General features: G+C 37.9%; 1 protein-coding gene across 2 annotated transcripts in view; it reads left to right on the forward strand.

Moving 5' to 3' along the window:
- Positions 1-22,415, forward strand: part of SLC9A7 (solute carrier family 9 member A7) — a 78,714-nt gene extending 56,299 nt beyond the window's left edge. The window contains exons 12-17 of one of the 2 annotated variants that reach the window (XM_075200081.1): positions 542-695; positions 7,291-7,350; positions 11,502-11,565; positions 13,010-13,092; positions 20,612-20,717; positions 21,334-22,415. In XM_075200081.1, coding sequence (XP_075056182.1) covers positions 542-695; positions 7,291-7,350; positions 11,502-11,565; positions 13,010-13,092; positions 20,612-20,717; positions 21,334-21,579 — 713 coding nt within the window. In that variant the 3' untranslated portion in view covers positions 21,580-22,415. The remainder of the gene's footprint in view (positions 1-541; positions 696-7,290; positions 7,351-11,501; positions 11,566-13,009; positions 13,093-20,611; positions 20,718-21,333) is intronic. The other variant, XM_075200082.1, reaches the window with a different exon arrangement.
- Positions 22,416-22,941: the final 526 nt, after the last annotated feature.

Genomic DNA, 22,941 nt, shown 5'->3' on the forward strand with positions numbered 1-22,941 from the left:
GTTTCCATGACCTACAATGTTGTAGTTGTTGTTGCTGTTGCTGTTGTTGTCTTTGTTTAGTTTTTTGATTGCTAAAAGATTGAAGATCATGTAAACAAACTATGGCAAGTAATGCAGCCACAACACCTACGGATAACTAACCAGACTTCCTGCTCTAATTTTTTATATATTATTAATCACGCCACATCTATAGAGCTAAAACTGTTATTTAACTGCCTTAAGCCAAGTCCTATCTGGCATTAGTTGAGCACCAATATTGCTCTATAGAATATGAATTGTTTTTATTAATATGTTGTTACTGTTTGCTTTTATAAGCCTCACCCCTGCTTACTAACAGAATACAATTATTAGTACACTAAACTATTTTTTTTTAGATATCCCAAATGTCTTTTGCTCTTTTTAGATAATGAGGACTATTCACTATGACATTTTTCTTATACCAGCCACTGTTTGTTTTCTTCTGGTATTACAGTCTTGTATTTTTTTAAAACTAAGATGATTTTAAGCAAGAAATGTCAAATGAAAAGTTTCATGTGAACAGGTCTCCGCGGAGCTATGGCATTTGCACTATCTATTCGTGACACTGCTACGTACGCCCATGAGATGATGTTTTCTACTACCCTCCTGATTGTCTTCTTTACGGTCTGGATAATCGGTGGAGGGACAACTCCCATGTTGTCTTGGCTGAATATCAGGTCAGTCATTTACAAAGAATTTTAATATAATTGTTTCAGGCTTGAATAGGTAAGATGGCCGGAATGTGATAAGACAAAGTACATATTTGGAATTTGATCGTGTCACCATCTCAAGACAACCCAATTTATTTGTTATGAATATAAATTAGGCCAGTTATTTTTAGTTTTGCTCTTTATTCTTAGCCATAATAATAGTACACTTCTGGGTAATATGGTAAGTAAGACATTGCTGATCTTTACTTGCACCTTTCTATATCCAACTGAGCCTCATCACAAGGGACATGGAACATTGCTAGGAATTTAATTTCCCCTAATTTGACTTTAAGGATTTGTAACTAACATTAAATGTGAATGTTGTAAATAGGCCACTTTCCAAAAGATGTGGGTGTGTGTATGTGTATGTATATGTATGGGGCTGTAGATATTCACCAGATCTTTAGTTTTAGGAGTTGTGCGTTTTAATTGTTATTTTTTTTCAGAACCACTTCACAGCTGCTGCAATCCTATAGTTTATCATTAGAGACCTTCAGATATTATTACACTTCACTCCCCTTCTACCTTCTGTCTCTGTAAGGCAGGCAAAGGTGTGGGGGAGAGCAGGATATTTAAAAGTGAAACTTATGCTTGTGGCTCATTCAGTCTAAGGGACATAATCACATTCTGAACACAATTTAGAAATGCTACATTGACATATCATGCACAGCAGTTAAACATATATGAATATGGAGGATGCGCCAGAAATAAAGCAGCACACAGTTTATACAAGAACATTAACATAATTTTCGTCTGGTTGGCCTAGGCATAAGTTCTCTCTTGGCTACCTGTGTACGTTCTATGTATTTCTAGGGGCACTGGGGCTAAATGTTCAAAATGCAATTTACCCTTATCTTTAAAAGTTTACTTAGGCTGCTAATATTTTTTTAGAGAGACAAATTAGTAAAATTGTCTATAAATGCCAACAACATAACATAACTTGGCTTCTATGAAAAGGAAAATAAAGTCAGCACATTCGAATAAGATGCTTGGAGGATGGCTAATGTGATTAAGAAGCTAATGGTTGGAATAGCGCTTTAATTATGGAGTAGGAACAGTGAGTATCATGCTGGTATATTGATGATGGTCTTATATTACAATCTTCTGTTTTGTTTTTATCTTTTGTGACTCTGAGACGACAACAAAAGAGTTGGCAGTAAACGCATACTGACACAATTCCCTAATTTTCTATTTTGCATTTGGGGAAGTGGACATTATTGATGTTTTTAACTTTTGAATACATTTTTGAATGAATGACACATGTGTTAAACTACCAACATACACACGTCACTTTGGAGTCCAGTTTGGTTGTTTTAAACTGGTATTGAATAGTTGTTGGTCGGGATTTCCTGAGAATTTGGTCTGCCGATGACCACGATTTGCCAATGTCTCTGGTTATCGGTGGTCATCACGTATTATGGTTTCTCAGCGTGTACTTCTGCCCCATATATCACCACGTTTATGTGAAGTGTGGAATAAATGAGTTACGTATTCATATTTTACATTGATGTAAGTGTAATTGTTACTGTACTGATTATTACAAATTAACTCTAAATATATCATGATAGACATTGATTACTATTTAGTGAAGCTGATAAAGTTGGCGATTATTCGTTTCCATTACAATATTTTTTATTTTTAGTTATTTATCTTTTCATTGACACCCATCACCAACAGACTCATTTGTGGAATAAAGTAAGAGCATCAGAAAACAGCCGTCACTCCTCATGCCATACTTAGACCTCATAGATTCTCTGTGGAGAAACTTCATTATTGGCCCTTTCCTCTGCAATGCAAAGCGGCACGTGGTATGCCCAGACCAGTCACGTCTTGGTTTGGCCGTTGCCACTAATTGCAGAAATCTCGAGTCTTAAAGATCCCAATCCCTTATGGAAGGCCAGAAGGTCCACCAGGGTTGTTTTTAGCCTGTATAGAATGTGTTTGCTCCAACTCCCACCATCCATCCCATTGTACGTCTTACCCTAAATATTTCAATATAAAGATACTCCTTTGGTATACATAGGTTTCCCTTGTTTGTTTAGACTCTTATTTCGATTTTTTAATATTGTTAATTTATTACTGGCTCTCTCCTTTTGTACCTTGTAAAAAAAAAGCAATAAAGATGATTTGTTCTTAAAAAAAAAAAAAAAAAGCTTTTCCAGCTAGTGACACAGTTTTCTGAAATGGGGACAGAAAACATTACTAGAGCGTTTAAACAGTCTGTTTGGCTTTAAATAACATCTTTTGGAAACCTTTTCATTGAGATTGACATCTAGTTTAATATTGCTTGACTGTTGCTTTTTGTTACAGATTCATTTTTTATATATATTGTGATAAAATGATGGTTATGGTAATCATTCATTGACAATAACATTATAGTTGAAGGAAACATTCATGGAACGGGAGATAACTTTTTGTGTTGCATTGTGTAATTTTTTTATTTTTTTTTAACTGAAATAAAGTTTATTGAATTTCCTAAGATTGCAAAGGATACAAAAAAAAAAAAGAAATAGGGAAAGGGTAGGACATAAAGGGGAAAGGGGTACATAGTGGGGACGAAACACAACAATATGTCTATGTCATAAAACACCAGCAATCTAGACATGTATCACTTTGTAGTATTTAAATATAATTATAGTCAGTTGACAAGTAAAACTAATGATTGGCACTCTAAACATAAGTCACTTTAACTTTACAATACGGAGACTAGTCCATTCCATCCTTGTACCTAGGCCCAAAAGCAAATATTTCTTAGATCAAGGCACGAGCCACTGAGTCGGAGATATCTAGCCTATGGGGGGACTGGGATGGGGCCCCACCTCCGTCTGTGACGTAATTATGCCAGCTACGCCATTTCACTAATGGGGAAGTAGCTGCCGTGGAATACGGAACTCCTAGGGTCTCCATCTCAAAGCTGAAGTTCACTTTAGATATCACCTTAGCCAAAGACGGGGGAGACAGTTGTTTCCAGGCCTGAGCTATAGCAGCTCTGGTTGCAATGAGCACTTGGCCCATCACGTACCTGTCCCAGGAGGGAACAGAGGGGGGATAATGATGTAACAAAGCAAGCTCTGGGGAAGGAGATGTAGGATATCTAAAAACCTTTACCAACAACTGGAAAACCTCTAACCACAGGGGTTGTAGGACTGGGCATGCCCAAAAAATATGGAATATATCCCCTCTCTCAGTGCAATTATGCCAACATGTCGGGGGTACTGAGGGCCAAATTTTGTGCAGTTTCTCAGGGGTCACGTACAGTCTATTCAGAAGCTTCACCGACATTTCAGTATGATTAAGGCATTTAGACATTGTGAAAGAGTTTTCGAAAAATACGTTCCCATTCCTCCTCCGTGAATACTACCTGGAGATCTACCTCCCATTGGAGTTGAATTTTTGATTTGGTGATAACGACTTGCGAAGTTAAAATATTATACCAGGTAGTTATCCTAGCTTTGTTGTTACTCTTTGTCAGGTTTACCTGATATATAGCCGGGGGGGACCTATGACTATACCTCTGAATGAGTGCTCTGACAGCCAGTGTCTAAGCTGAAGAAATTTATAAAGGTCGCTCTTCGGCAAATGATATTGTTCACTCAACTGAGAAAAGGAGGAAAGTGTACCTGAATTAAACAATTGGCCTAAAGTCAGAATCCCCCTAGATACCCATCCCGACAGGCATTGTGTAATTTTGAACACTACACTATATACTAGTTTTACATTAGCCTTACCTGATTAACACCAGTCAGAATTTAGGAAATTACATGGTTCTTGTATGCTTTTTCAATAACAATAGATATTTATGATTGTATCACTCTGAATTTGTGTACAATGACAAATCTAAAACGTTTTTCATTCATTTCTCATTTTAGAGTTCAGATGATCTTGCTGTTTGTCAGTTGTCGTTTTTTGTTTTTTTTTTTAGTATGACTGAACCTACAGGTATGAAGGTTAAAAAGTAAAATTCCTCATATGCTTCTATTGATGAAACTGGCAGTATATGCCAGATCTAGATAGTCAGGTTTAACTAGGCTGGAACTTGAATGTAAACAAATAATTCCCCTAATACCGAAGATCTCTATTGCGAACATATAGTATTCTGAGCTGTCTGTTTTATTCTTCTTCTCCAAGCTGTGATTCCCTTATGTAAGCATGGGGTAGATGTTGGCTGTAACAACACATAGGCGCATGGTGCTTTCCTGCGCTGAGTGCTGTGATTGGCTGTCAGAGTTCTCATTGTTTTAAGTTGAAAAATGTGGGTAACCTCTAGCAGGTAGCTGGTCAGATGCATCTATGTGCAGATCATATCTTGAAGACTGTTTATGAAAAAAAAAATCAGTTGTTTTTTTTTCACTTTTGCAAACTATATTTCTAAACAAAATACCAAAATGCTAAAGAAACCTGTAGCAACTTTGGCAGGAAAGATACACAGGAACCTGTTGCTACACAACAGATGTGGAGGCACATGCTACACCAAACTGCTGCACAGAGATTTATAAGGTTAGTTTTGTATTCGCCTGCACAGCAGTATCTTATCTGTAGAGGAAATCGCTGGTCATTTGGCTGTATGTTCAGCTTCCTAAAAGCAGCTGTGTGGGCTGATGGGGGAGGACATCCTTCCACAGCTTTACATACTACACTATCGGCGCAATGTTTATTTATCTGCTGTGGAATTATTGCTGTCTGCCCCTTCCTCTACCATTCCACCTTGGCAGCTATGTAGTCTATAGACATTTCTAGCAATCCTCCGAATGTTTCTCCCAAAGTCTTCTACAACTCTGACATCCTGTGCAACATAAGATGTTTTGGAAACACAAGTCTCAAAACAGCACCCGGTGTCTGTATTGTAGAGCAATACTGGCTGTACAGACAAGCATATGCACTGCTGATAGAAATACATGACACAGGAGAAGAATGGAGGAGAGTGCAAATAAAAATATATAGGCAATATGATTATTTTTTTGTCCCCTCCTCTATATTGCCCCATTAGTGGCTGATGTTTTTACATAGGTCCAACAATGCCCCACAAATGTTTGTTTGCACTGCTAGAATTGTTGCACACACCAAATAAACATCCTATGCTTCATCACCTGTTAGAAGAACTAAAAGTCCCAGTCTGCCCAGTAGGACTTGTATTTCTGCAACAGGTGTTTGTGTGTGTGTGTAGCCCAGTTAAAGAGAGAGCCATAGGATGAAGGAGGGGCTGACTGCAGTAATGCCATAGCAGACAGATGAAGGGAATAAAAGTGATACTGTAGTGGAAAGACTCCAACCCCATCAATCTGCACTGGTATCCTAGGAAATCTGTTTAAACACAGGTGTCTTCAGCAAGCCTACCTCTATTGCACCTTATGCTGTCCCCTTTAATCTATATGCGGCATGCGTACAGCGGATCAGCTCTGTGCCTTTCCTCCCACATAATCATCTCACAAATCTAAAACAATTAAAAATAAATAATTGTGAAGGAACTGAGGAATTACAGGGTGTTGCCGAGGAGTGTGATCACACCAAGGACAGGGTTGTTTTGGAATATCATCTCCATTCAGCTGCTGGACTCAGAGTTCAAATGTTGCCATCTCTGTTCCTGCTTTTGTGATCTCTGCGGCCTACTTGATTGTAGAAGCTGCCTTCAGAACTTCTGTGAAAGTGGGGAACAAGTGTCTTGGCTCTGTGTCCAGTAGCGAACGTGATGTCTAGGAAAAATACCAGACGCACAACTACTTTGAGCTGACATAGCACCACATTAGTGGCCATGTAACACAAAAGCAAAAGCCTTCTCCAGAACCTCAACAGGCAGGAGGTTTGGTTCATTTAAAGTCATGGCTGCCAGCAGCTGACTTTAGTTAGATTTATACATTGGCTAGTTCATCTTTCAACATGCCTCAACTTCTGTTGTCTCTCCTGATTCCAACCATATGTAGCTGCACATAAATGTCAGTCTCCAATGGCTGTTTTAATATTGGAGGTTTATAACGCTCCTGTCACACACACTTTCCCCATCAGCAGCAACAATTTGTTTCCACAACCTTATGTGCAAAGTGATTCCCACATGTCTTAGATTGTAAGCCCATGATGGTAGGGCCATTTTTATCTTCTGTTTCATGTCATTTGTTTGTGTCATGATTCCATCAATGTATAGTGCTGCGTAATATGTCAGTAAACAACAAAAAAATATCAACCAGTCAGTGTATCCAGGTTGTTAGCAGTTACTATGATGTAACTGCCAGCAGAAGTGCTGCTCACTGAGAGCTAAATTAAAATAGAGTCACAATGAAATAAAAAGACATTGGTACCAGTGCTGAAACGATGTAGTTTTGTTAAGCCTACCATAAATGTTCATGCCGACATGGTCTTTAAGCACATCCCATCCAAGTAGGGAAGTTAAGATGGAAGCATATATGTGTTCACAGGGACTGAAATTTAAACATGGAAATATATTTAACGTTTGATCGAGCTTTTTTTTTTTTTTTTTTTTTTTTTAGTCGAAATTGTCACTTCAAGTTGTTAAATAGTGTGAGACTTCAATACCACATTTCATTTTCATTTCATTCTTGTGCTGTACTAGAGTTGGTGACCATATCCCATCGTTGGACAATCTGACCATTGGTCGTTGGCAGTACTTCAGGTGATTGGTTTCTGCTATGTGAAATTAACACTCCGCTTCTTGGGGTGGGAACTTGTCACCTGCTAATTGCCTGTGTAAATCTACTTGGCATACACCTTGTCTGACTTTAGCCTTTCTGTGCACCTGTTGCTTTACTTGTCATCTGTAATGTGTTAGCTATAATTGTGTAATGACATTTTTGACCTTGAAAGGGGGTGACAAAAAAGAGCCCCCCATGTTTTGTAACTCACTGCTTATTGCCAAAAGTGACCTAGTTTTACAAGAATGTCTCATAATATCCAAAACCCTGGACAAGCAGCAAAAGCCACTTAAGTATTAAAGAAGATTTCCTGCTAACCAACCTTTCTGATGTCCTGAACGCATTTATTTTTAGTGATCTACTTTGTACATGAAATTAGCACGTGTTTCAACACCTTTAGATATAAACCACTAACTTTTTCAAAACTAGAAGGTCACAAATGCCTCCCTCTTTGCTAAAGCAAGTACAATGTGAGTAGCAGGGACTGGGGACATTTCCTAACTTGATGCACTTCGTAAAGAGCAATTAATAGAACTTGGCTGTTCTGACATTGGCTGGAGTCCCATGATATGCCCTTCAGATCACATAAACTTCTCTCTGATAGCCCAACAATGGGTGCTCTGTAGTGAGATCAAGGCTCACTTGTTTTCATGGTGTCTTAGCCATTGGTTTCAAATGGAAGTAAAGACAGATTCAAATGGACTGTGTCATTTTGCAGCTGCCGTCTGAGAAGAATAGACAAATTCTATTCACTGGCTGATCAAACTAAACTAACAAATTACCTTTTTCTTGTATGGCAATGACAATTCCGCTCTGCCGCTACTGCTGACAATTTATGTTCCATATGTAAATTTATAAGGAAATACGATGTACACGTACATACATGCCAGCTGAAAGTGAGACAATCCTTCTGTAAATTACTGGCTTCTATATTGTATATGTATAACATAAATAGTATAGTAATTAGTTAGCTAATTTTAGTTGATAGATAGTAAAAGCAGAATATGGGGTAAATGTTTACATACTTGCAGGCCAGTACCTATGACCAAGGTCCTAGACATAAGCCTCTCTGTGCATGTAAACTATATATCTTTGTACTTAAAATAGCAATGTAGTAAAATCAACATACAGTATATGTGTGAAGATATACACATATACCCAATTTCAAATTTGAATAAACAATATAGATAAGATTATCTTAATATATGTAGATACCTAAAAGCACAGACGTCTTCAGCTTGTCTCTAGTACCCAAATCCTCCAGGAGTTTTAGCAGTTCTGTAGTAAGGAGAAGAGAGGGGGCCCATCGTAGTGTAGATATAACAGCTTGTTCATCAAAGAATGCAGTGTTCACCAATGTTCTGTCCCAGTTGTTATTCAGGATGGAGAAAAAGTAGAAATGTTAATCCACTGCTGGGACCAATAGTATGCCAAACCATTCAAATTCTTATTAGGTATATTCTTAACAGGATTTCATAAATCAAAAAAATTATTATTCATAATACACATCTGCAATTGTTTTGTTAAATAGACGATAAGCTTTTAGATTATAATATCATCATGTATGTCAGTGTGTTTAAACACTGGATTCAATAGTTAAATTATAAGATCTGGAAGTTTAGTTAGGCAAATAGGACACTTTATTATATCCGCTGTTGTGCAGTGTTTAGTTAAGGAGGCATCTCTGAGTTAATAAGAAGACATATATCATACATATAAATATTGCATTGATGGCAGCTACTCCTGCTCTATCTCTCCAACCAGAAAGGGAGAAATCTAAAGATAAAGAAACAAATCATAGTGTAATATTGCCAGGTACCATGTAATATACAATTCTCAAATATAAACTGTGCACAAGTGATAAATTAAACAGGGCTTATCTGTATATAATCCTAGTTTACCCCTCTCCAGACTGCTTGAGTGTTATCACTTAAACTCAGATCCATTGTGGTTTAGAAGAGTAAACCGGAAGAGAAACGATAACAAGTGGTCACATGAGTGGAATAGTCTAAAAAACGTTTATTGCACCAATGGTTAAAAACCCTTACAGAAAATTGAAAGTAATATCGCTTATCTGGACCATAAATGTATGCTGAAGACAGTCACCCTGTGGAACACCACGCCTGGACCGGACCAGATGTGACGTCACCGGAGGATCCATAAGTAGACTAACGTTTCGTTTTCTTCCCAAGTCACGTCAGCTCTCATTAGCAGTTTCTATATATATAGATGGATAGAGATAGACCTATATCTTACATAGTTGTATGCAAATGTTTGGGCAAATTGCATGTTTTACTGAATCTCTTAAGTGAAAAGAAGTTAACACAGCCTCTGCAGGGTACAAACAGAAACATGATATTTCTGCACATTTTAATGCACAATTACTATTGTTTTGCTAAATGTAAGACTGTCACATGTGCAAGAGTTGGGATACAGTTAATTCATGAATATTTTTTTTGTTCCTTGTGGCCGCAAAGCTTGATTGACTTATTAGGCTTTATATGAAACCTTGTGAAGACCATTCCAGGGTTGAATAAATCCTTTGACCTTCTAATCTATCAAGATGTTCTTTCTACTCTCAGCAACCAAGGACTCCTGTAAGGAACTGATTGACGACTTAAAAATAAAGATAACTGACTGGCACAAAGAAGTTTATAAAAAAAAAAAATATAAACACTTACAGCTGCGAATTTCCACTGCCTGATACAGCATTAAGGAATATAGTTTATGGGGAACTGTTAAAGTCGAAGCTAGATTTAGAAAATCCACAAATATAATAGAGCTGCTCTTGAGCTGGTCAGAGATACAAAGCAGAACCCACATTTCACTGCAAGGGGCTTGCAGAAAGGTTTAGCTGGCACCAGATTAGGGATACACAGTACATTGTTGTATACACAAAAATACTGCACATGGAAGAGTTGTCAGAAGAGAACATTTTCTATGACCTCATCAGGAAAGAAAAGGTCTAAAGTATACAAAATTGTATAGAGAGCCAGAACAACATTTTTGAAAGTGTTGTGGAGTGATAAAACAAACATTGAGCACAACTAGAACAAAATAGGTGAAGCATTTGATAAAAAGACCACATTAAGCATGGTGGTGGATCGATTATGCTTTAGGGTTGTGTGGCAGCCAGTGGCACAGGAAATACTACCCGAGTAAATGGAAGAATGGATTAATTTTACTGTCCTTGAATCCTGGAAACTAATGTCTCAGAGTCTGTGAAGAAATTGTAACTAAAAAGAGGTTGAATACTTAAGCAAAACATGCCTGAAAATCAGCAGTGAAGTACATGGAGAACTGATAAGACGTAGAATGGTCCCAGACTGTTATTGACAATATGTGGGGAGATCTGAAACATGGAGGGCAGAAGAATATTTCTGAGTTAAGAGTACAAGGAAGTTTCGGAGAATAGAAAGACTTAGCTGTGATTTTTGCATCTGCTACATTCACTTTTATTTTATAAGTGTTATTTGTGTATAATTTATTTTTTAAGTTTATACCCTGTAAAAGCTGTGTTAACTCATTTTCTCTGGTAGATTCACTAAAATCTGCAAGTTGACTAGGGTTGGCATAAGACTATACATGTACAGTATAAGTTATAACGAGGTCTGTGTAAAAGCTTCAACCGTACAAGAAATTGTGATCAGTTTTTTATTTTGGAACTCTTAGGGGTATATTTACTAAAGTGCGGGTTTGAAAAAGTAGAGATCTTGCCTATAGCAACCAATCAGGTTCTAGCTGTCATTTTGTAGAATGTACTAAATAAATGATAGTTAGAATCTGATTGGTTGCTATAGGCAACATCTCCACTTTTTCAAACTCGCACTTTAGTAAATATACCCCCTATCCTCTTCAGTATTCTCCATCCGGTCTGGTCTATGCTTCTATGCGGAAAGCAAGCAGCTGCCTAATGTTTTACTAATGGCTTCTCTAATTGCACTTGTGTGGGTGTTAATAACACAATGTAATGTTCTGCAGTAGTTCGTGGATTTTTTACATATCACACTTTTTTATGCTATTGATCAGCATGAATCATGTCTCTTAAAGTGTGAGAACTTGTATATATAATTCTATTAAGTACTATTTGATAAGTTAATTGGACCGATTTCCTCTTTAATGTTTGTAACAGGGTTGGCGTAGATCCAGATCAAGACCCACCTCCAACTAATGACAGTTTTCAAGTATTGCATGGAGTAAGTATCACCCAATATTAAATGCTATGATTGCACTACAAGTTGCAACATTTTGCTTGGTTTATTATTTTAGAATATTGAATTGATATTTGTAGAATTTAAATTGATATTTTTCTTAATCAATTTGAATGTATGCATTGTTTTACTGTGTTGCCGTATTAAAGGGTCATTAAACTATGAATTTGACTTAATCCTATTGCTTACCTATAATAATACTTCGGTGGGTGTGCCTACCCTGGGGCTACACTATTTGATGGATATAGCTGGGTCCCGGTGCTTAAAGACTGCTGGGACCTCTGTTCGGTGCTAGTCAGAGCTCTCCATTGCAGGGAAGAAACAACACAGCACTCCTATTAGAGATGCTAGATTATATCTCCCCTGCTGTGAAGGTTCTAGCTATATTTAGGGAAGTGACTTTTTACATTCATATTTAAAGTGGAAAACCCCTTTAGCCATTGACTTGACACTGTAAATACGAGTACAGAGCTTTTAAGGAAATGTATAAAGTTTGTGTCAGAATAGGAATTTTATGAAAAGTTCAGATTTACCTATTTAAATTTTGTTTCATAATTGTTTCATTCTACATATCTTATTGATAATTTCATCTTTAAATTAAACCTAATATGTGTCCATGAAATGTGTCTGTATATTTGTTTTACTGTGACCCCAGAAATACACTTTTGTAGGGCTTTTGTGAATCTTGGTAGAAGTTTCCTGGCTTTGCATTTTCATTCTGCTGTTTCTAGTGGGGGAAGGACAGTGCACAGTTACATTACAATGGGTGTATGCAATGATTGTGCCAATAAATGACAACGTGAACAATTCATTGTAAATGCAACCATTTACCTTTTTCCTGTAACATCACCAAGCTGTCTGGTTGCATCAGCTGGTGGTGGAATCTTGCGTAGCTTGCAGAGCTAACGGCTGCAGAAAAGGTAACACACAATGGAGTTTGAAATGGAAACAATTGGACCGGACATTTCCAAAGCTGCATAGCAGTATTTGTTAACCAAAGCAACCAAACGATACAAGCTAACAACACAGGAAGCGAGTCATTGCTGTTAGCAAATTTGTATAGTTTGAGTATAATATAGTGAAAACCATATGTTTAAAAGTGGAATTATTAGCATTCAGAGGTTCTTTTTACTTATAGGATTGTTGTATTAGGTCCTGAATCCTACATCCGTTACCCATGATCTCTGTTTACAGACATTGTACATGAAGTGTTTTAATAACCTGTGTTAGATAAAACACTACAGTAGAGTGAACACGGCTTTCTTGAGAATTTCAGCCTAAAACTCAGGCTGGTTTAAGCAGAACAATGCAAATCTTTCCTTTAGTTCTATCTGGTTAATCTAGGGTGAGTCACATTGCTTTTTACTTTCTGATTGTGTTTCTTCGAGAGAAGCTTTCACACATACATTGTGTCATTTATCTTTTGTAGGATCCTGGAGATTCAACTGGAACGAGTCGCACAAAGCAGGAAAGTGCTTGGGTGTTCAGGCTCTGGTATAGCTTTGATCACAAGTATCCTCTTTATTATGCCAAATGGAGTCCTTATTATTACTGCATTATGGTTTGAGGTATGCTTTGCTATTTTTAATTGTCTTCCTGTTTGGATCACTATCTACTATTGATTACATAAGTAAAAACATGTAACCTTCCACTCTCTGGTTAAACTTTGGCCCAGATGAGATGGTTTTGGATAACATGGTTTAGGAGGCCAGGTCGTAAATAAGGGATGGGCAACCTGATGCACTTAACCCAGGGCTCTAACCTTCAAAAAGTCCTCACATTACACTTAATCTCAGTTAAAAGGGGCGTCTGTTGCCCATCACTGTTTTAACGTAAAAGAGCAAACGTAAAACAGCAGCAGTACATAAAGCAGATGTATTATGCTGTTACATATTTATCGGGCTGTCAGTGTGCAGTTTGACATTAATTAACACTTGATGCTAGCTAGTGATGATATAGTATTTCTCCTACACAACTCCAGCCCACAGGATGTAAGTATGATAAAGATAAGAGTGAAAAGGATCCTGCACAACTGTACGTTAATAGTTCTAATAATAATAGTTACCAGTTTACTTAATGTAAAACTACATTTTTTATTAGGCCTAATTAAAAACACAAAATATAGAAAAAAAATGCACACAAAAAAAAATACAGTATGGATAAAGTAATATTCTCATTGTGCTGATCTCTCTTAGCTGAGAACAGTAAATTACAGCTGGAGACTAGGACCAAGGTAACACGTAATCTAGTGGCTTTCAACGTTGTACAAAATTTTAGAAAGGGGAAATAAGTGGGTACTAATTCACATACAGTCCCCCTTCCCCCTAGGTCCAAATGATTACTCCCACAATGCACAATACATTTTGCAAACTATGCCTAATCAAAGGCTCATAATCATGCAAACCCACGTCCTTCTCGCAGGCATCACATAGAGAGGGAGGGCTGTTAAGTAAAAATAAATCATCTCATGCAGTCTTGGGATTGGAAGAAGAGTCAGTGACATCCAGTAGACATTAGCTGTAGCCATGCAGCCAGTGTAAATGCCCTTTCCTATTGTGAGGAATGGCGTAATTGGTGTAATCTCGCAGTTGCTGAACTCCTTCAATGGAGGAGCCACAGCGCCACACTAAATATAAACATAAGCTTCAAATGGAGAGCCTGTTCCTGTGTAAAGTTAGAAGTGGACAGGCTAGGACATTTCTTTCTGTTTGTTTATTTTTATGCCTGGAGAATAAATCTAGCTGAGGTTAGTTGAACCACATCACTGAAATATGGTGTCATTTATCTCGCTGAAGTGTGTGAAGTGCAGACATCTATTCCCAGGAGATTGTATTCCTAACCTGATCTTATGGCTTATGGTGGAGAATGCGAGCAACTGCACTTAAAATTGTGGCCATAAATATTGCATCGAAATTTAAAGTGACCGACACAGTGGAGAAAGACTCGCATTTAAAGGTCTGTCTATGTTATGTGTATAATAGCAACTAAAAACTGGGTTGTTTGTGCACAGTACTAGTGGGAAGCAGAGAACCACATGGATGTGAGTAACAAATCTTGCTATGAAGTAATGCTTAAACAGAATGCTAGAAAACGTGTGAATCTGCAACACACAATTTGGATGTGGTCTAGGATCTGTGAAAAGTTAAAGAGCAGGGAGAATTGAAAAGAAAAGTTTACTGTGACACATGGAAGAATATATTATATATTATAAGAATATATTCTAGTGCCACACCTCCTAAGTCAAGTGAAATGTTTTTTTTGTTTTTTATAAAGAAGTGCTTCTATATGAAGATAAAATGAGCTGCTTTTCAAGCTACATAAGCTAGAAGATAAATGTGTTAAAACCAGAAAGATTGCATACAGGTGTATCAAAGTCTCAAAGTATCTTAAGTACCAAAATATTGGAGAGAGACAAAAACTAGGACTTGGAGCACATTGGTGCTGTTATGGAATATAACCCTTTACAGTATGCCGAGTTGAAAGATGATGTTTTTGAGAGAGAGCCAGATACCCATTTATTTGGCTTTAGGGAAAAAGACTGTTACAGAGCCCTAACATGGAGGATATAATCAAGGCATACTGCAACTCAGCAGGACTTTACGGTGGCTCAGTGGGCAGCCACCAGGGTGCAGCAGTTTGCTATTGAGGGGTCCCTGAGGCAACAGCAGTTAGCTGTTGAGGAGCACAGGAGGCAACAGCGTCAAGACCATGAAGCCCTCCATAAAATAGTGAGCTCTGTTCAAGAGGGAGCGCTCAATGTATATTTCAGTGAGGAAGGAAAGTCTCAGGAACAGGTCATACATATTCTTTTTTTGTGAGACGAGAAAAAGAAACTGCTGAAACAAGATTTGAAGTTGCACAAGTGGAATGTTTAAGTTACCAGCAGCTTATAGAGCACATGGGGAGATAAATAAATGAACTACAAGATAGTTTGAATACAGAATGTGAAAAAGCTCAGTTAACCACAGAGACAATGGCCCAACATAAAGAGGAACTGGATCATGACCTACAGTAACTGCAAGCTAAGCTACAGAAACTTGAAGCAAATATATTGCCATTGTAAGAATCTAATTCTGAACTCCGTGAGGAACTTGGGATGCTGCAGGTGGAAAAGAAGTTGCTTGAGGAAGGTGTGAGATGTTGGAGGGCCTGACACAGCAGTTCACTGAAGAGACTGGAAACTTGAAAACTGATAATACTAGGACAAATGCAACACAAGAATACAAGCATTACTCAATGTCAGAGTGCGAAAGAAGAAGCAGCAACATTGAAGAATGAAAAGGAAAATATTCAGAAAGAACTTTGATGCCAAAGTCGCAGATATACAAGAGAAAATTAAGATTATATCCAAGGTTAAAAACTTGGAAGGCGATTCAAGACTCGGTATGAAGAGTTAAAAATTCAGCATGATAAGGTAGGTGCTGAGACCTCCTCAGCCCAGGCAGCGCAGTCAGAAAAGCGAGCTTCTGCAAAAAGAAGTACAAGAGTTGAGCGATTCTCCTGCACAGGCCAAAGCAAAGACATCAGCACTGGAAAGCCAATTGGAAACCATACAAAAGTCTGTAGATGGGGGGGAAAAAAATGAAGTTAAATTTCAACAGGAACAAACTTCAGTAAGTCCGTCAGGGCTGTCCAAACTTCAGTAAGTCCGTCAGGGCTGTCCAAACTTCAGTAAGTCCGTCAGGGCTGTCCAAACTTCAGTAAGTCCGTCAGGGCTGTCCAAACTTCAGTAAGTCCGTCAGGGCTGTCCAAACTTCAGTAAGTCCGTCAGGGCTGTCCAAACTTCAGTAAGTCCGTCAGGGCTGTCCAAACTTCAGTAAGTCCGTCAGGGCTGTCCAAACTTCAGTAAGTCCGTCAGGGCTGTCCAAACTTCAAAAAGACATTCAGGACAGGATTTCACAAGAAGAGAAAATGTGTCAGCAAATAAATGGAGAGGAGGAAAAGACAAAGAAAACCACTTTTGAAGCAAAGCAGAGATTTGCCCAATTAACTGCACTAAAGCAGTTTGAATGAGCTGAAACATACAGAGACTGTAGGCTCGGACCTTGGAGATTGGCCAGTTGTTCCAAAAAGGTTCCTGCCTCATATGAGATGTGATAAAAATGCGATCAGATGTTTTAAATGTGCTGACTTAGGCTATATGACTGCTAATTGTCCACTTATCTCTGAACCTATGCAATTTGATAATGCTTAAATAAAAGATAGATACTCTACGATTTACATGACAGTTAACCTGCACTGCAGAGCGACAGGCTGAGCCAGACAAACAAATGTATGAAATTACTATAAAAGGCAAACGGGTAAAGGCTCTGCTAGATTCTGATAGTATGGTTTTTCTTGTAAAAGCTGAGTTGGTGAGACTCTTTAAGCATCAAGGGAAAACTGTTGGGGTAACCTGTATATATGGGAATACTCAACATTATGTTACTGCTGAAGTGGACATAGAACACAGTGTGGTCATGTGGTAGTCACTGTGGGATTAGTTCCTTGCTTGGTGTTTGATGTTATATTGGGGAGAGATTTTTCCCAATTCTGGAAACTATGGGAAATCCTTGTTGATTGAAAAACTAAATAACCTAGACTTGCTTGATAATGTTACTGAGGCAGTGGGAGTTTTTCCCGAGTCTGAAGGGTTCTCATTTTCAAGCGTGATTGGAGCGTCCAAAAATGATGGGGGCAGCAGTGGAGTGCAGGATAGATACCTCCTACTGAAATAGTAAATGTTGTTGAACCTGTTGACTGTGTGCCTGATCTTGAAGTAAGAAAATATATTTTTGCCTCTACCAGAGTTGGGTCTTTTACCTGTTCAAAGACTTGAGAAAATGTAAAAGTGGTTCATGGAAACCTGTTCTAGCCTGATAATAGGTTGTCGTACCTTTTATATGGCGTATAAGTCCATGTGTGCTCTATCAAATAGTCAAAAAAGGAGAACATATTTTGGAACGGTTGATAGTTCCTAAATTGTATAAAAGAGCAGTGTTAAATCTGGCTCATTGTTTCATAACTGCAGAGCATATAGGAGTAGCAACTACCCTTTGATAAGGCATACCTACCAGGGAAAAGAAATCTGGAACGGATCTACCGTGAAAGGTTTATAAAACCGTGGAAAGATATAGAGTAGCCCTGTCAACTACTCCATTCCCTCCAGTAACCACTATTCCTTTGGTTCCAAAAAAACCAGTAGCTAAAATCCTCTTACCCATTCCCCAGCATGAGGATAAAAAGGTTTTGCGAATAAATAGAGGGGTGTTTGGGGATTACAAGTGTTCCTCCCACAGGTCAAAACAAGGGGAGGGTGTGTGTATGTGACAGAAGCACTGAGAAAGTGGCAAATGGCAGGTATGTATGCCCCAGGCTGTTTGTCTTTTATGCTTTTAAACCCCAGGGTGATTGCTTGTGTTTCAGAAAAGCTTTCTAAACAGTGTTTTCAGCTGTAGGAAAAGCTGGTAAGGGTCCCTGGGGTATGAATGGAGAGAAGGGTGGGCTCCATTTTTATAAGGCCCATTTTGGGTTTTCCAACTAGCTAGCAAGTTGCTGGTAATCAGGAGTTGCATCTGCAAGGTGCTGATTAAAAAGCTGCTTGGCAGTTTCCTCACTCTGTCAGACCTGGGAAGGAGGTTGGATGCCTCCTGAGAGACACTACAGATGGTGACCAGTAAGCTCTGTATTTTGTATGTGTGTGGGACACAAGGTCCTTTTACATGAGAGCATGTTCTTACTAGGACTTTTTTTCGTTTGTTTATTTTTATGCCTGAAGAATAAATCTAGCTGAGGTTAGTTGAACCAAAACACTGAACTGGTGTCATTTATCTGGCTGAAACCCCTAACCCTATGTTACGACAATATATAAATATAACTTTTTTAAATGCATACATATTTGTAACTGAATAAACATTATTAGGCACTTAATATCCATGTGAAACAAAAACATGTCATTTAATAGCAAAATTAGTTACAACCAAAATAATCGGACAATGTCTATATGCAGATCACTACCCTTTGTAAGAGAACTACAGGACAGGGAAGCAGAGAAGTGGTAAAACTGACGTCTAGAAATTGGCTCTACATTTGTGCTAGATAAATCACACGTATGTCAGACATTAAAAAATAAATCACGAGTTATGTTTACCTAGTAAACTGCATTTCAGTGCTTTTCCTAAATGTTTGCATTGGCTTTTAATCTCCCCTTAGTTTAAAATGTACTCCAGAAACTACCTGATACCTGACTGAGACGTGAGAAGAGAAATGAGAGAAGATAGTCAGTAGATAGAGGAAATGGTAGAACTGTTCTCACCGTTGTAGTCGTGCAACAATCAAATTAGAGTGCATGTTGAAATGGACTTTACTTTCACTAAGAACCCTTGAACAATCAGTTTCTAATTTACTTCCACTTAGAAACCTGAATAGTCAGTTTCTGCATATATGCAAGCAACACTCAATGCCCAGTACATGGACATAATGAACTGTAGCAGGCCTGGCCACCAAGTGACTGACGCTAAATGGGCCTGATTCAATAAGAAACTTAAATTACGACGTTTCTTATTTTAGTCTCCTGGACAAAACCATGCTACAATGCAAGGGGTGCAAATTAGTTCTCTGTTTTGCACATAAGTTAAATACTGACTGTTTTTTTTCCTGTAGCACACAAATACTTGATAGCTTATTTGTACACTGAAATTTAAAGTTGATATTTGTGTGCTACATGAAAAAACAGTCAGTATATAACTTATGTGCAAAACAGAAAACTAATTTTCACCCCTTGCATTGGAACATGGTTTTGTCCAGGAGACTGAAATAAGAAACTTCTTCATTTAAGTTCCTTAATGAATCAGGCCCCAGGTGTCGTGAAACAACAAGTCCAGTAATTAGTCAGCCAATAGCTGACTTGACATGCTGGGATTTCTAGCTTTACAAAACTTGGAGAGCCACTGTAGCATGACATGGCAGTTCATACCTGTAGATCTTTATGCAAAGTCTGCAGTATGTAAATGTTAATTTTCAGTGAATACTCATTATTTCCATATGCAAAATTACTTTTACATACAGAGTTTCTGTATGTTCTCCCCGTGTTTGCTTTGGTTTCTTCTGGGTGCCCTAGTTTCCTTCCACACTCCAAAATCATAATGGTAGGTTAATTGACTTCTGAGAAAATAGACCCTTGTGTGTGTATTTGTGTGTGGCAAGGGTAGGGAAATTAGATTGTAAGATCCAAAGGGGCAGGCAGTGATGTGAATGATTACATATTGTCCGCATAGTGCTGCGTAATATGATTAGTGTTATATAAATTAACTATAATACAGAAAAGGTTTGAGTAGGACATTTCCACAACTCTCAGATTTTAAGTCTATTCCAGCAATCGGAAAACGCCATGTTTCCATGACATCATTTCTGGTGGGTATCTAGATATCTCCAGAGATTCAAATCTGGGTCTTGTGTGTTACCAGATTTATATAATATCATGCATGAGCATTATTATCAGATTATGAAAGTGTAAAAACTTAAACATGCATTGTTATATTGTTAAGTCTTATTTGTGCTCATTGTAATGTTGATTGTAACATTAGTTACTACATTTTTACATATGGTTGAAGGTACACTTTAGCAAAGTTTGAACCCATCATTAACAAACTATCTACCCTGCTTTAAGAGCCTTCCTGGGGATAAATTTATTAAGGAGCGATTTTTGCACATCGACGATAATCGGTGACTTTGACAGCTAAATTTAAAATGGCAATGCCTTTAAACACATTGCTGTTTTAAATTTATCTGTCAAAGTCACTGAATATTGGCTGATTTGCAAATACCACTCCTTATTACATTTTCCCCCTGGAATAAATTGCAGTTGGTTAACTTTATTTATAAAGGGCATCATCATTCATCAGTTCATCTTGCATAACCCTTATATTCATATTTGCATAGCATATATTTGGTGTCTTTTTAGTATCTGTTTGTGAAACCTTTTACTATGCAGCTTTGCATTGCTGGCAGTTTGTAATATATCTGAAAAATTCCTTAATAAACAAAAAAAAAGTTATCTGAAGCCAATGCTGACACACAGTGGTCCTCCATTAACTACAACATTGCCCAGCTGGTGTGGTCTGGTGGCAAGATGCTTCACAAGCCAGCGGGCCTACAATGTAAGTATAACTTCAAAATGTCTTTGGGTAATTTATTGGTTGGTTTAGTTTCTATTGATGACGGTGTTCAGCTTACCAGACATTCTATTATCAAGGCATCAGTATCTAGGGACTATGCAAACGCATTGGCTTGTGATGGTGGTACAGACAACTGAAATCCAATAGTATTGTTCTGTCCCTTGAGCAATTCTTCAGGCAGCCACACTTGACATGCTGGTACAGAGTAGGGAGTGTTTGTATTTTGATACTTACATAATTTTAGATTACATCATCATTTGCTTTATTTATTTGTGTGTTTCTGCATGCAGAAGAAGCACAAATAACATTTTAAATGTGTTTACAGACTTGTATATACTAAAATAAAAGGTCTAAACTGTAGAATGTTACATTATATATATTTTTGGGTAGTAGATGCCTGTTGCAGACTTCCAGCAGTAGTAATGGAAACACCCAGATTTCCTGAGAATGGGAAGGGACTTGTTATTTGGCCTTCTCACACAAACTCAGTCCTAGAGATCTATATAATAGTAATTAGGGCATGATTTCCTCACGTGGTCTCATTTACACACTTCACTACATTGCCGCCATATAATGCCCTTTATTTTATTATTTATAGAACCCAGAACAGTTGAGAGAAGACGATGCAGACTTCATTCTTAATGATGGTGACCTCACATTAACTTATGGAGACACCACCATAACAGCCAACGGTTCTTCCGGCTCTCACACAGCCACCACAAGCCTTGATGGCAGAAGAACAAAAAGCAGCTCGGAGGAAGCACTGGAACGTGAACTTGGAGGAGATTATGAGATCACGAACAGGGGGACCAGATTAGTGTTTCCTCTTGAAGAGAACGCATGACCTCATATGCAAGTGACCGAGAAGGATAGGTGTATGACCAGATATGGTACCAGGAGCATCTCAAGCCCCAGTGTGGTGAAGAGTTGGGTGCAGTTCACACACTAGAAATATGACCATTCTTTTGGTACTGATGGTGTGAATTTACAAGACACTTTTTATTTCTTATCAGACATAGCAACTATGATTCTTTAAATAGTACACGCACATTGCACACATATATTGACTGTGGACTTCTCCTTGCCTGTTCTGTGTTCCAGTAAAATAGATGCCTAAACCGTTGAGACCCAACTCTATAGCCATGAGGTAAACAGCGTTACTTTAATGTCTGCTGATAATGCAGAAGCGTTCATTAGCGAGGAGAAGCCTATTTGGAAAGTGCCTGTTAAAGTGCAAGTGGTGATGCTATATGGCACCTGGAAGAAGTGTGGTCTGCATTTTCTGCAGTCTCTGTAAAATAGAACATATACATGCTGGACTGCATGGTGATGTGGACAGTGTACCTAAGAAATAAGAATGTTTTTTGGTGTTTCTCTTTTTTTTTTCTTTTAATGATCTTGTACATTTTTAGGTTGATGTTTGTTCAATAACTAAGCATGGCTGATAAATGTAAAGTTGTGTTTAGCTAAATTAATCTTGCATTTTCATGACTATGTCCTAGGCTAATGAGAAAAATGCAATGTACATTTACCTGTTAATCCATCACAGCACTATCTGATAAAAAGCTCACGTGGGAGTCCTTAGTAAATATCCTTTCACTAAAATCTCAACCCAAGCAAAACGATATCCTTGCATAAAAAAGCAATTTTGACATACCATAAAAGAAATTTCATAACCAATTGCATACCTGTTATAACTGCTGTTTGGGGGTATCTGAAATGTAACAATATACATAAGAACGGACACAGCATCCGCTGTACTTCATATGGGTTTGGTTCTAAAGGTACCGTATATTGCTAAATATGTAAAAATGTGTAAAATGAAATATAATTGCACTGTACAACTCGTACAAATGAGCTTTACATATAAGTTCACACCTATGCACTTTTTACAGTTTTTAATACTTTACATTCAGAAAAAAGGCATAAGAATGAAAGCTATAAGGTCTCTTGTACAGTTAGGGGCTAATCCAGTACAAATTTGCACCTGGACAAACCATACTTTGATGCAAGGGCGATGCAACTAATTTTCTTTCTTTTGCATACAGGAAATATACGATCTGCTTCTGCGTGTAGCACACAAATTCCGTCAGCTTTAGTTTTACACTGCGATGCACAGTTGAGATAGGATACACACCCTGCCCACTGACAGCACAACATGGTTTTGCAAAATTGCACTTACTGCCTGGCTTTACTCCTAACAAAA

Source organism: Mixophyes fleayi, chromosome 2, assembly GCF_038048845.1.
Source record: "Mixophyes fleayi isolate aMixFle1 chromosome 2, aMixFle1.hap1, whole genome shotgun sequence".
NCBI classification, from domain to species: Eukaryota; Metazoa; Chordata; class Amphibia; order Anura; family Limnodynastidae; genus Mixophyes; species Mixophyes fleayi.